Source organism: Buceros rhinoceros, unplaced genomic scaffold, assembly GCF_000710305.1.
Source record: "Buceros rhinoceros silvestris isolate BGI_N320 unplaced genomic scaffold, ASM71030v1 scaffold25159, whole genome shotgun sequence".
NCBI classification, from domain to species: Eukaryota; Metazoa; Chordata; class Aves; order Bucerotiformes; family Bucerotidae; genus Buceros; species Buceros rhinoceros.
The window spans coordinates 31,745-46,025 of NW_010434156.1; the positions used below are offsets into that span (position 1 = coordinate 31,745).

Sequence of the window (14,281 nt, forward strand, 5' to 3'; positions counted from 1 at the left end):
GAATTAAAACGTCAATTCAGTTCTCACATAACTTGCATGAATTTAAAACCAGCCTGTAAATGACTTCTACGTGCTTTAAGAAGCATGGGATCTAACTTACGAGATACAAATTCGCAGGTTCCTGCAGTCATCCAATTCAAAATATTTTTAAATAGTTATAAAAATGCTGTGAAACAATGTTTTATATTATAAATAGCTGTTCTAAAACTGTGCTTTTAACTTGCCACACAAGGAATTATGTAAGTGCATACTACAAATTCTTTATTCATCTGACGACCAAACATTAGATAACTTAGATTTCAGTTCAGTGCCTGGTGTTTCTGGTGATTTACAGGAACATTCTTAATAGCTGCTTAAAATTGTAACTCGAGCAGAAAATAATTTGTTTGCAGCAGGGGAAAAGCCATAAAACGCAGGAATAAACAGCCAATTAAATTTAAAGCCATCTTCTAACGTGGAATAATACGAAGGGAAAAAAAAAGAGCTCTTAGATACCCAGCTGAGAGGCGAGTTCAGGCTGCTGCAGCGGCCGCAGCTCGTAGCGGGGAGGAGGTTGCAGAGCCCCAGACACTCACACAGACACACACACATCACTTTTCAGAGGTGGCAATGCCACAGTGCACGGCGAGGAGGGGACTCGGTAAGTCACCAGCCAGCACTGCCAGCAGCTCGCTCACAATCAACAGCCCGGCATTTTAAGTCCCAGTATGGGGTTTCTTTCCCCCTCCAGAAGACCGGTATTTGCCGGTAAAGCCTCTCACTCCACACAGCCGAACAAAACGAGGTTTCTTCTGGGTATTTCTTTAACAAGTCGCAGGCCAAGCGTGTCCGTTAGCTCTGCTTAAGCAGCGAGAGCAGGAGGGGACCCGAGCGGGTGGCGGGTCACGGTGGACACGCTGTCGCCTGCCCGCCCCGGTGCATTGCCAGCGAGTACCACACAGGCTGGAAAACTTCTGCCGCTTTGCCCATCCAGGCCAGCGAAGAGTTTTCTAGAAATATCTGTAAATGAATAGCTGCCATCAATCATTGTCATTCCTTTATTTCATGTCTCCTGATGAGGTTGACTAGTGTCATTGTTTGTTACTGTCCAAACCACATCTTCATTCTTGTAATGTCAAGCAGATATGACAAGCACACATTTTCCAGATGAGTAAGATACAAAGTCACCTTTTAATTTACAGTTGTTTGGGTTTTTTTGTTTGTTGGGGTTTTTTTGGTTTTTTTAATAAGTAAATGTGTGGTAAAATTTACTGGATGTTCACTTGCCTTTGGTACTAAAAGTCACTCATTAACGAAAAGAAATAAATCCGGAGTAAGAAATTCTTACAATAAAATGGCTACCTAAAGCCTTTTATAACAAGAATTCTTTTATGGAGCTTGTCCCCCGCTATTAACTTCACCACTCTTGGAGCAGAATCTGCCAAAATTATTACTGAAGCAAAAGAAATGCAGAGGGCAGGGAAATATATTTTTAAAAACGATGGAGAGATTTGACTGTTTTGTCTCTTCCTTTTTAAATAACAGTTAGGTAGAGCGAACTACAGCCCTCGGAGGACCAAATGGTGGGACAGTCCTTTGGTTTGCGTTACGGTTGTCGAAATCTTTGTGTTCCTGACACTGGCAGATTTTGAAGGCTCTGATTTCAGATGCTGGTAGGGAGTGTGTATGTGACAGGGAGCTAGTTAATGGAGTCAGTGTAAAATGCAAACTGGATAAAAAAGAACAAAATAAACGCAGCAGTATTTTAAAAAGCCCGCAGTGTAGGTGAGCCGCTGTAGGACAACAGGGCAGAGTCTGCAGTTTTCCAGAAGAAGGTTCGGGGAGTCTGTGCTGCCCGTTTCCCTGCGCTGGCAGCCTCCCATCCGAGCCCACCATCGCGCACCTCTCAGCTGCAGCTGTGTGCAGCTTGTCTAAATACGTCAGGTAACTTCTGTGCGCCTGCAGCAGCGTTTTGGCTGGGGCCCCGAAAAAAGAAGCACCAGCGAGCTTGGCACGGCACCTTGGGAAGGGGTTGTAAATTACTGGAGCATCATATAACTTTCTTTCTTTGGCTTCTTCTTTCTTTTTAGCTAGAATAACAGAGCAGGGTCAAAAAAGCAACCCTATTTGACGTAAACAATTAGTTTAAAGTACTCGCAAATGAGCTGTACGGTTCGGGTGTGAATATTAGCCATTCTCATCTTGTGCTTTTTAAAAATCTCGTTCAAACTATACAAGTCCTTTTGAAAGAAGGTAGATTATACATAAAACTTATTTCATATGAAGATGTTGGCATTATTTTAAACCTCAGATCAGCTGTCTGAGGCAGAGTAATAATATGTTTAGATCGATCCTTTTCTTTTTGTATTGCCTAGGAAGTTTAATGCTTTCGGTGTAATTCGATTCCTAAATTTAATTTTTTAAAATGAGTCCACTGGAAAAATGCAAAAATGAACTGCAAGTTGCATGGGGTGTTTATTTCCTACTTAAGGAATGGTGAGTTTAGTGTAGGATTGTCCTCTTTAACCTACTCCTAGTTATTTTTAAGAATTTTGAGCATCTGGGCCAGAGCAGAGCATTTAAGAGAAGTACCTGTGTGTATTAACATTCTCCAAAGACCTCTCCAGTTCACAGCACGCCAGCTTTATCCCCTGGGTGGGCGACGTGCACCCACCCAGCCCCACAGCTCTGCCACTGCAAAATGGTTTGACCATGCAGGAACCGCCGTGCTGGGCTGCTGCAGGGAGAGCTGTGGCTGGTCATCTTCCTTCCATGACAGAAAACCTCATTTTAAACCACCAACTGAGCAGAAGTGGTGTGACTTATGGCTCTTTTTGGTTGCTCGAGCTCATGCAGTGATATGTCTGATGTCTCTCTCTTCAGGTCTGTGTTCTGAGGTGGGGAGATTTCAGGCAATTGGGCTTTCAAGCAGGCACCCAGCGGGATGCTCAGTAAGATGTGGCTTCCAAGTGATTAATGAAAGTAAAAATTGCCCCTGATTACGGACAGTCATGATGGCCGTTTAATCACTGTGGCTGTTCTCACGCATGGCAGGGAACTCTCTGTGCCCCTGTCTTGGGCAGGGAGAAGATCTGAAAAAGCCCAGGGCAGACCCTCAGCTCCGTGGAAACTATCAGAGCTTCCATCAGTTCACACCAGCCAACGGTCCGCTCTGTGCCCTCCTCGCACATAAAGTGGGGAAAAGCATATTAGTCTGGACTAAAAAATAATCATTTCAAACATGCTTTATAGCACATATGCTCAAAAAAGTTCACCAGCTAAAGGGCTAGAGGACTCTTCAAATTTCCAGCTGATTTACCCAGCTCTCAGAGCCTTGTTGGCTGAGCAGGAGGATTGACAGTGTATCAGGGCTCCTAATTGAAAAATAATAAAATCTCTGAGCAAAGCTGGCAAATGAAGGCCTCCAGCCAATTTGTCAGCTTGCAGTCAGTTCTGAGGAGCCGGGCAAAGCAGCAAGCCTTAAAAATAGTCTGATAATAGCTGTTAAAGCATTTTGCGGACACTAGGGATGGAATCGAAAACAGCACAGACGAACTCTTTGGGAGTGAATGCAATCAAATCGATCGTGGCCCAAAGGGACAGAGACGATGGGGCAGAAAGCTGTCAAAACAGACAGGAGCCGGCCCACGCCGCGAGCCCCGGGACTGGGTGGGCTTCGCATCCCGCGCCCAAGGATGCCGGGGAGGTGATGTGCTCATCGGGGATGTTGTCCCCGTCCCCTGAGCCAGCCCTTGTGCTGCCAAGTCCCTCGACACTGTCAGCAGCTTCTTCTGTCCCCGTGCTCAATGCAGGGAGCTGCCAGCAAAGGCAGAGGGGGGGGATTTGGGACCAGGGATGGAGGCAGCAGGACCCACACACGGAGTGAAACAGGGGAGCAGACTCTCAAAAATTAACCAGCTGTAGGAAAAAAAATCAGTGTTTATTCACCAGGGTTTTAACGAGGAAAATTGCCAGCTACTGCTGAATTAAGTGTTGCTAGCAGCTAATTGAAATGTTACATGTTTTAATTTGTCTGATTTCTTTCCAGTGGGTGATGTTATTTATATAGTTTGTATATAGCTAACGACAGACTATACAGAAAATGTAAAGATTGCTTCCAACGATCAGTAATATCTGAGAGCACAGACATGAACGAGGCATTTAGGAAGACTTGCCATCCTTCACAGCTTAATATTAAATAGTAAAACATACATAAAAGAACACTGTCTCATTGTCATTTAAAGCTCCTTTTGGTTTTTTATTTATTTTTTTAATATCAAGGTTTTTTGTTTTTTTCTGGTACGGAGGGATTTTGTTTTAAAACAAATACAGTTACCATATAGTACTATTGCTGAAAACTGCATTTTTGTGTCCTTTCAGTCACATTGTTTCAAGGCCACCCAGCTCCCCTGGGAGGCTATAAACAGGGGAAGGATTTAAATCCTGTTTTCTTTGTTGAGGATTTGGCAAGAACCCATATAGTGGGAAGCTGAGCATGGACAAAACCGAGTGAAAGGTGTCCTTTAATTCCATGGCCGCTGGTAGAACAAAGCCTGCTCCCAGCGGGATCCCGGCTGGCCGCACCCAGGCTGGCTTGGCGGCTTCATTTCAACTGCTGAATTCGGTGTACTTTTAGTTAACCATGTTGAGATTAATTAATTAGCCCCTGGGAGTTAGTGCCCATAAACGTCACCCAAAGCAGAGAAGTGTGAATACGTTGAGGCTGTTAATTCACCCAAAAATGGCAGCTCGTAATCCAGGCAGAGGAGGTTCAGTCCCTCCGTTGGGATGACTGGCAGCTCCACCGCACGATGTGGTTACTGCCTCAGTGACAGCAAACTACATCTCAATTTAACTTCTTAGCAGTGCTTAAAAGAGCATCTTTTTATTTTGGTGAGGTAGCATTTAGAGTTGCCATTAGGAAAAAAATTGTCAGTGGGGGGACAAACATTGGCATTGGGATATAGAACAACGTAACTGGTCTGATACCTAGAAAATCCAGTAAATGTAGAGAAAAATGCTACAGCTGTAACTTCATTAGAATGGCAGAATCTATTGTAATTAACTGCAACTATCTAAATAGGAGCTAATTTACTTACGTGAGCCAAAATTCTGTTAACTCACAGCGGACTGTAAGATGCAGAGTAAGTTCTTGGGTTTATGTTCTGGTTTTAAGTACAGAATAAATTCACTATAATGAGCAGTTGACAAGATGTTGATTCTAAAATCTTTTGCCTAAATGCAATGAGATAGTCCATAACTGATGCAAGTTGACAATGGGAGGTGAAAAATGTACTGTATAGCCTGCAAAGAGAAAAGTTGATGGCAATGTAGGGAAGAGGAGATATTTAGCTTTCATGCTTCATACTGTATATTTTTTCTGTTGTATTTGTCAACTAAAATGTCTTATATCTCTCTAAATGGTGTCTTTCTCTATATGTATAAATGAACAGATGCAGATAGAGCTCAAAAGCATGGCATGGATGAATTTATCTCTTCCAATCCCTGTAACTTTGACCACGCTTCACTCTTTGAGATGGTTCAGCGCCTCACTTTGGACCACAGACTTAATGATTCCTATTCTTGTCTGGCAAGTATATTCTTTGGTCTCTAGTGATATAAACATCAAGCAGCAAAGTCAAAACTAGTGTGAGTGGGGGCTAATCCCCCTGTTGCTGGAAGATTGACTTCTGTTTACACCAGGTTTGAATCTGGCCCGGAGGTATTTTCTTTTGAGAGGCTACCTGCAGTGAACTGACTGCTGTTCTTCTCCAGATGCACTGTCTGTATCATTTCTGTTTGCAATGCTTAAAATGTTTCCTCCTGCAAAGACAAACTCCAGTGTGGGGATGTGAAGTAAAGAGCAGGGTTTTGCAGCCTCCCACACTGCCTTCCAGAGTCTTCTGGATGAAAGAACAGGGGAAAGATGATGGTCTGGTGCCACCTCCCATGCCAATGGAATCTCACCAGGAATAACTGTGGCCCAGCTTTGTGTCTCTTTATGAGCAGGGATCCCGAGCAGGTAACAGGTGGGACTAGGTGGATAACTGCCGTGATGCTGCAGTCTGTCCATGCCGCTGTAGTCACATGCCCATCCTGATTGTTCTCGTGAACACAGGTTGCAGCTCTCAGCCCACTGCTATCTAAGTAACATGGTCTATAGGACAGTGGCATTGAGATGCTCCAGGACAGTTTGTAGCCTTTGGCTGAGGTGCAGTGCTTGGGGGCTCTTAGGTACTGTGAGCAAATAACCTTTGACAATACAACTCGAACAATTAATTTCTAGTAGTTTCAGTGAGGAGGTTGAAGAGGCTTTTGGTTTTAGGAAGAAACAACAGGATGAAGCCTTTCTAGACAGGCCTGAAATGGAGGGCCAGGCCTGAGCATCCTGACCTGCTGCCCTCCTAGTGTTGCACAGAAACCTCCACACTTGGGTGTCATCGTGGGCTTCATCAGCAGAAGGACCAACCCATGCTGATAGCCTTCATCCTTTACCAGCTGAGCAGTGCCTGGAGCGGGGGCATGTGAGTGGCTTGCTGTTAAGAGCAGCAAGCTGGGAACACAACTGAACAGTTGGCAGTGAGGCCGTTGATCTCAAATCCCATCCTTCATGTCCCTCTCCACCATGGTGCTCCTCTCACCTGCTCTGCTCCTTGCACCACATGCAAGGGTTGTTCTCCTCAGAAAGGGTAAAATCCAGTAAATGCCTACTACTAGCAGTAGAGAGTTGTCACCTTCCTGATAAGAGGCAGGGCTAGGAGCAGCAGTTGTGGACACCCCCGGAGGTAAGGATGGGGTGGGGGAAGGCTGCAGCGTGCACTTTACTTGCAGATACCCAAGTGGTACAAGTAGGCTTGGCGGGAGCATTGTCAGACCTGCAGCAGGTTTCTCACCAGTTCCATCGAGGTCTTTGCTCTGGCAGGCAGTGAATTTGGCATGCAGCTTCTGCTCCCCATGCATGGCTGATCCTAGGAAGACCATCCCCATCCATGCATGTCTGACAGGTTGGCTTGCAGCTGGTTCGTCTCCATGCAGTCTCGGACCTGGCGAGAGAGCTGTGGCCGTTGAATTAAATTCATGGAGAGGTGCAAGGCTCTCACTGAAAATGATTAACAATATTTCTTTTCAAGAAACCCGCCAGCCCGCTTCTCCTTGTTACTGAGATGTTCAGGCCCTTGCTAGAAGCTACTGGAGTGGTGGAGCTCCCCTCAGCACCAAGACTTGTTTGTCCCTCTTCGAAGCAGAGCATCACCAATTAACCATCTTCTTTCAAATCACCCATTGCAGAGTGTGATAAAGAAGAATAATGGGCTGTGTTCGCCTATGCTTGGATTCCACATCTGCTTTATTTATTTTAATATGGTTTTGTCCTGATTATGGTGTGAAAAATGAGACTGACCTCAAAATCTGAGTTCAACTGCAAAGAGCGCCCATTGCTCGTGATATGTCTGTGGGGCTTTGGTGATACCACTGCACTGGCTTGCTTGGAGGAGCTGTGAGTCTGTGGTAAGCCTGCTCTGTCCACTCTGTGTGCCGCTGGGCAACTGTTATTCTCCCTACAGGACATTCCCATGCAAGGTCCCGCAGAGTTTTGCCTCGTAACAACTCTTGTTTTCAAATGTGGACATGGAGGTGCCAGGGAAGAGTTACCCAGCCACAGTGGCTTACCCTGACACAGTGGATATCTCAGCATCGCCTCCTTTCCGTGGAACCAGGTTAAGCGACGTTATTGTGAGACCACTCACTGGCAGAGCCAGGCATCCCGGTGAAAACAAATCACCTCAGCTGTGGCGGAGGTGATGATTGCTGGCAGAGAGCGCCGCGCTGGGGAAGGGGAACAGGGTTTTCTGCAAAGCTTGCAAAGGTCTTCTGCCCATCGTCCACAAACTGGAGGCAAAGTCACCTTCACACCTCTTCCTGGACCTTTGGAAAGAGCGTGCAGCTCTTCCAGCTTAGTATGGACTCACCACACACATGGATCATCACTTCTTTCTCCTTGGATGTGTGTGTAGTTTCTGAGACTGCCCTTCAGCTCTTCCCAGGACTTCCCAACCCACTGCTGGTATTTGGCTCGTGCAGCCAGGTCCCAGCTGGACCTGTATTTCCCATGATGTGTCAGCATTCATGGGATTTACGTACTACAGCACAGCATGTACCGAGGAAAGGTGGTCTTCCAGAGTGCCCAGCCTAGCCGAGATGTGAAGGAGTCAGATTAAAAAGTCCATGAAGCAGGCCACCAAAATGAAGTTCCTTTAGTTTTCTTATGGTAAATGGGAAAATTCAGTTACTGAAAAGTGAAAATTTTCCCGCAAAGGTTCTGTTTTTCAGAAAAGCTGCTTCTGGCATTAGAAAAACAGCCAGTGTTTCACCAGCCCTGACCAAGCCTTGCTTTGACCAGCTCCAAAGCTCCTGTTGCACTCCCTGCTGGTGTTTAGGACACGTGTCCCCTTCTCAGTGCAGTTGAACATGGTCAGTCAAGCTCCCTGTGCTCTGTGGCCCTCCTCCATTGTCCCCTCTAGGTTTCCTCATGCCACTGAAGACCATCTGGGAGCCCACACTGAGCTACACCTAGCTGTGCTGGGAAGAGACACCCGGTGTGTCATCGCTATCAGCTGCGTTTGCCAGACTGGCTGGTTGTCAGCTGGTTGTGCCAGGCAAATCTTAATCAAGAGCCAGGATCTGCCTGAAGATGTGGGGGATTTGTCTGAATACCACCTTTCATTGAACCTTAGATCTTTTTCTGGGGCTGTGGGAAGCAGCATTTACTGCTCCTTTGGAGCCCCATTCAGCAGCAGGTTTTTTACTTCCTACCTCTGCCATGCAAAAGAAGACCACCTGGTCCTCCCGGGCCTTGGATCTTAGCCTGCTTGCCTGTGTTCTCATGAGGTATGAGGCTCATCGCTGAACCTCTAGTTTCTACTCGCACTTTCCCTCACTGAGCCATGGCAGCAATCTTGAGTGTTTTCCCCCATCCCTTCTGTCCGCCTGAGGATTGGTGCTTCTCAGACCCGGATGCAGGGGAGCAATGTGAGGTCCTCCAGATCAACGGGTCGAGCTTCCTGCTTCCTTCACCCCGAACTCTGGGCTTGATATTTGGCCTCAGTGAAATTAGTGCCAGACTTCCCAGTGACGTCTGTCGGGCCAGGATTTCATTCCATAGGGACAGCTGAGTCCTTTGTATGTTTTAGGTGAATATAACAATTTCAACTCTGCACTTCTACCCCAGTAACCAAATGTACACATCTTTCTGTCCTGGCACAATCACGGCTTTTCTATATTTTTACCGTGCCTGATTGCCGAAGACTTGTATGACGAGAGGCAAGGTGAAGAAGAGACGGTCCAAGGATGTAACAAACAGGCGACATAAAGCCATCCAGAATCGAGCATAATACCACCAACCCAAAAGCAAAGAAAAATACTGTTAAAAGCGTGAAGGCAAATATACCCATCCCGAAAAATATCCTTCCAGAGTGCCATCCCTTCTGCATTGTTCTGTGTCTTCATTTTGAAATATGCACTTCTAGTGATCCCAGCACAGTAGCTACTCCCTATATCTATCATTTTCCCCTCATTATTTTAATTCTTTTCTCAATCTGTTTTGGAGTTGGCCCAATAAGGATGAGCAAATCCTTCTCTATGTCTTTGAGCTCTTAATTGATATTTCTTCAACTCTTTTCAAAGCAGCTATTTTGGCATCTAGAAAAGATTTGGTGTCATCTGAGTGGTAGAAAATATATTTTAATCTTTCACAGCAGTGTTGTTTCTAAGATGTAGCATTTGGGGTAACAGATGGGGTGGCAAAGAAGTTGCCTATAGGGGCAGTGCTCTGCCTCAACTACTCTCCCGCCCGCTGCAGGAACTTTTCAATTAAACGATGAAAGATTTTGCAGCTTGATGCATTCCAGAGCTGCGTCTTAGCAATTGTTTAGCACCCAAATTTCCATGTAAATATTGATGGTTTTGCAGCATTTTGAAAAGCAATCTACAAGAATATTCTTGTTCTCGCTAGTGCCTTTCCCAAAGGCAGAGGCGTGCTCTGCTTCGGCTGTCCCGGGACGTTCACCAGAGCCGTCTCCTCGTGGGGAAGGGCATCCTCCTCGGGAGCCCGGACACTGCACCACAAGCCGTGTGTCTCCAGGCCCTCAGGACTGACAGACAGAAATAGTCTGAGGTTTCTGGATGCGTAAAGAAAAATCCTGCTCGTGAGCAGAGCTTCCCTTTGCTTCGATGCTGAGGAGGTGGGCAATGGCAGAGCGTGTCACCGGCGGGACCCAATAAGGACAATGGGAAACGTCCCTTTCTGACACTGTGGAGCTGCCTTCCTCCGTCTGCAGGACATTCCTACCTGCCAGATGCAAGAAAGTCATTAATCAGTGTAATCATCCGTGCTCTCCCCCAGAAGAGTCTTCTTCTCCTGGCCGAATGTACAATCCCACCCCCAAAATGAGATTATTGTTTCACGCTGTTTAAATAACCAAACCTTTGTCATCTCTTAAAGGTGTAAGTCTTTTTTTTCTTTTTTTTTTTTTTCCTTTTTTTGCTAGGCACTGACATGAGCTGGCCTAACCTCTCAGCCTTTTAGGTGACATTTCTCATTAATGGTAGCATAATATGTTTTTGTTAACAGTTGCAGTGAGTATATGCTGTGTCTGGGTGATGGTATACAGACTGCATTGTTTAAGAGTGACCTCTCTCCTTTTTCCTTAACATAGCCTTAGGTTTGTATTTCTTTTATTAGAACAGTTGACCACTACACCTCCAAATCTGATAGCCTTTGTGTTTAATAACTTATATTTAAAATCAAGTCTCTTTATCTCTAAACAGGGCTGGTTTAGTCCTGGCCAGGTCTTTGTGCTAGATGAGTATTGTGCACGTAATGGAGTGAGAGGCTGTCACAGACATCTCTGCTACCTCAGAGATTTGCTAGAGCGCGCAGAAAACGGAGCTATGATTGACCCCACCTTACTTCACTACAGCTTTGCCTTTTGTGCATCACATGTTCATGGCAACAGGTAAGGAATTCTTCTCGGCTAGCAGCTCCCTGCCAGCAAGGGATGACTTTGTCAAATATAGGTTTCCTTGGATAATGCACAACAGTCCCCAATTTGTTTTCACAGTGGATGGTTGGCAGCAGCGCTTCTAGTGGCATAGTCTGTTTGTTTGTTTGTTTCGTTACTTGTTTAATGTAAGCAATAAAAATGCACGTAGAGGATCCAGAAATGTGGAGTTTTAACTTTCTTACCCAGGCACCTGCTAGATGCAGTTCTGGACAAGACAGGGTTGAAGTATGTGTGTCTGTTACGGGTTGAATAAATAGAAGTAAATGATATACTCTGCTGATTTAATTGCTGTGTGAGAGGATCTGACAAGTTGCAGCAGTGAAATTTTCAGCAGTATCAAACTTCAGTGTTCAGAAGGGCTTTAAGCCCTTGGGCACCCATGCCTCATTTAAAGTCCACGTGACGTCAGTTTGGAAATTGCTTAGACATAACTGAAAATTTTATCTTGCTGCTGTTGCAGAGCAATTTCAGTTCCAGAGGTAGCCCGTTCCTTTCTCTCAAATGTGGCAAACCTTTGATGGGAGGAACCGGAGCTGTGCTTTTTTCTTTTCTATTTATTTTGACAGCTGTAACATCTATTGTAGCTTCTTTTTCTGCTTTTTTCTCTTAAGTTGCACTATATACTTGAGATATTGCTCCCTATCCCACATATGCTGCTGAAGGAAGGAATGTTATAAAATAATTATGTGTTTTCATAAACCCTCTGGTAAATACCACCCCGAATTATGACACACATTGCCCAGGTTTCACGTTGCAAGGCTGCCGCTTGCTTTTGCAGTTACTTTCATATATCTCGTCATGGAAACCGAGTTTTTGCTTCCTTAGTTTCTTTTTTAGTTCTGACTTTCTTTTGCTTGTTCATTCCTTCTTTGCCAATTGTTACTTGATTTCAGTTGTTTCCTTCCAATTTAATTTTCTTTTGTTTTATTTTGAGTTTTTTCATGCTTTCTTCTTATTTCTTTCACTTTTGCTGCTGGCCTTGCCCCCTGCGTTTCAATCACTCCCCAAAGCCAACTCATGGCAGAATTACTTGGTGGGTCACAGCCAAGTGCAGAAGGCGAGGGGGGCAAAGCGTCTCATGCCCCTGCCGCTGAAGCGGAGACAAAAAAGGATTCCAAAAAGGAGTCCAAAAAAAGGAAAGATTCCAAATCCCAGCCGAATCCAGAGCCAAAAAGGTAAGCGAAAGCGCGCAGTGCACAGAAGTGTGTTGTAGAAGGGCACCGGGCTCCTCCGTCACTGAGCACACTGGGCAGTTTGAGGCCCCACAGCGCAGCAAGACCTGCTGCTGCACCAGCATTTGGGTTGGATGCTCTCCTGGGAGCTGGATGGCATTTGGGCACCCCAGTCCCATAGAGGGTCAGGGCCATGGGTTTTTTTGGTGTGTGTTTAGGAGATGGCTCCCAGAGTGTGTAGGGGATGGGACCAGGCAGGTGAAACTGGCTGCCTTCATCACTCCTCATCCTTCAGCAGGGCTCATTCCAGCAGGAGGCTGTTGCGGGGACAGGACCTGGTTCGAAGCCCATTTGAACCATTAGCCCAGTCACGGCTACTGCATGTACATCTTCAGAGTCCAGCGTAGCCAGAACTGGAGCCTCCTCTTTGTCAGGGTTGGTGGCAAGAGGTATCTGATGGTACCAGCCAAGGTGACACTCTGCCATTCCCTCCCCATGCGGCTAGAGCTGTGCGCTCAGGAAAATGTCTTGCTTTATAACCTGTGTGGTGTGTAGATTCCAGTCCCGTGCCTGTTCAGCTGCCCAGGGCTGCGTGTGGCTGCTGTGCCGTACTGGGAGATCGCTGGGCACTGCCAAAGGGGCAGCTCGGCCACAGACGGGAGATTTGAGTAATTCGTTTAACATATTCCAGGAATGGAATGAGATGTTCTGCTGAGACGTATCTGTCTTTAGCTGATGGTTGACTTCACATCAGAAGGCTGAAGGTTCATATTCCTTCTTGGTCACTGTGGTCTCTCGGTTGCCTGGGGATTACGGGAGGCTCTGTTCTGGAGCTGCAAGACTGCGGCTTTGCGCTTTCGGACTGAGAGCAGGCTCTGCATAACGCCCAGGAGTTTGGTACGGAGACTGCGGGATGCCATTTCTGGCTTCTGCTATTAGGAGGTCACAGAAAGGGACCACAGGGGCGCTGAGAGAAAAATGCAACTCTGTTTTTTTAGTGTGTGCTATCGCAAATCTGAATACCTGAGCGGAATAGTCACTGTTTCTTTTCGGAGAGCTTTGTAGTCCACCTGCATCGTGCTTTTGTGAGCTGGCTGGCAGAGAGCGACAAAAAGCCAATATTTACTTACGCAGTCTTTACTCGCCGTTGTGACACGTGTAAAGCCGGATTCACTTTAGCTACATCTTTTCCTCCCTCCTGCTGCATCCATACATTGCTCGTTTCCTTACTGCTGGCCATGCTCTTCCCAGGAAACCTGTAGCTCATGGCAGAGCTGAAAACTTTCCATGTAAAATTTGTGGAGGTGGGAGCACGCCTGCCCCGGGACCAGCAGAGCATCCCAGGGAGCATCTTGGAGCAGCTGTGTGTTTCGGTGTTATTGGTACGGATGATGGTCTGGGGAGGATTCAAGCTGCAAGATATTTTTCTATTTAACAAAGGCTTCTTTTTCTGTCAAAACTGAGAAAGTGTGGATTTGCTTTACAAAAGGAAGTTCCTTTACTTTTAGACAGTAAAACTGCCCAAACGGGTGGCTTAGCTTTCCCCAGGATGAGGCTGGCTGTCAGTCAGAATATGCCACCCACTAATGAAGGTCGAGCAGGGAGATAATTCCATGTGGCTATCAATCTCCTGGACTAGCAGCAGACAGTGATGGAGCTGAGGTGGGCTGTCTGTTTGTATCGTGTTCACGTAAGGTCAGGCAGCGAGACAACAGTCGCTCGCAGTCAGCGGGGAAGTGCAGGCAGGCTGTGGTGCAGACGCTGAGGACAGCCTGAAGGTCAAGGCTGACAGGATGACAGGCGTCAGCGCGGGGTCGATGCCGCCTCGCCGGTCCAGCTCCTGCCTCAGTGGCACGGCCGCCCCACCACAGCCAGGATGGGAGCAGGACGGCTGCTGGTGGAAATGCACCTCCAGCTTGGAGCTGACCTTGCAGCCCCAGCAGGTGAAATGGTCAAAATGGGATCTGGGGGGATGTTTTGGAGCCCTGTTGCTTTATATGTCAGGGTTTGGTCTCCCGCCTCGCCCCCCCCCCCCACACCAACACACAACCTTTGGGCTCCTCTAGCTTC

At 46.5% G+C, this 14,281-nt stretch overlaps 1 protein-coding gene across 1 annotated transcript in view; it reads left to right on the plus strand.

Moving 5' to 3' along the window:
• Positions 1-14,281, plus strand: part of CADPS (Ca++-dependent secretion activator) — a gene marked incomplete at its 5' end in the record, with an annotated part of 116,329 nt that overhangs the window by 22,109 nt on the left and 79,939 nt on the right. Inside the window, 2 exons of the mRNA XM_010144327.1 lie at positions 5,433-5,569; positions 10,804-10,991. Coding sequence (XP_010142629.1) covers positions 5,433-5,569; positions 10,804-10,991 — 325 coding nt within the window. The remainder of the gene's footprint in view (positions 1-5,432; positions 5,570-10,803; positions 10,992-14,281) is intronic.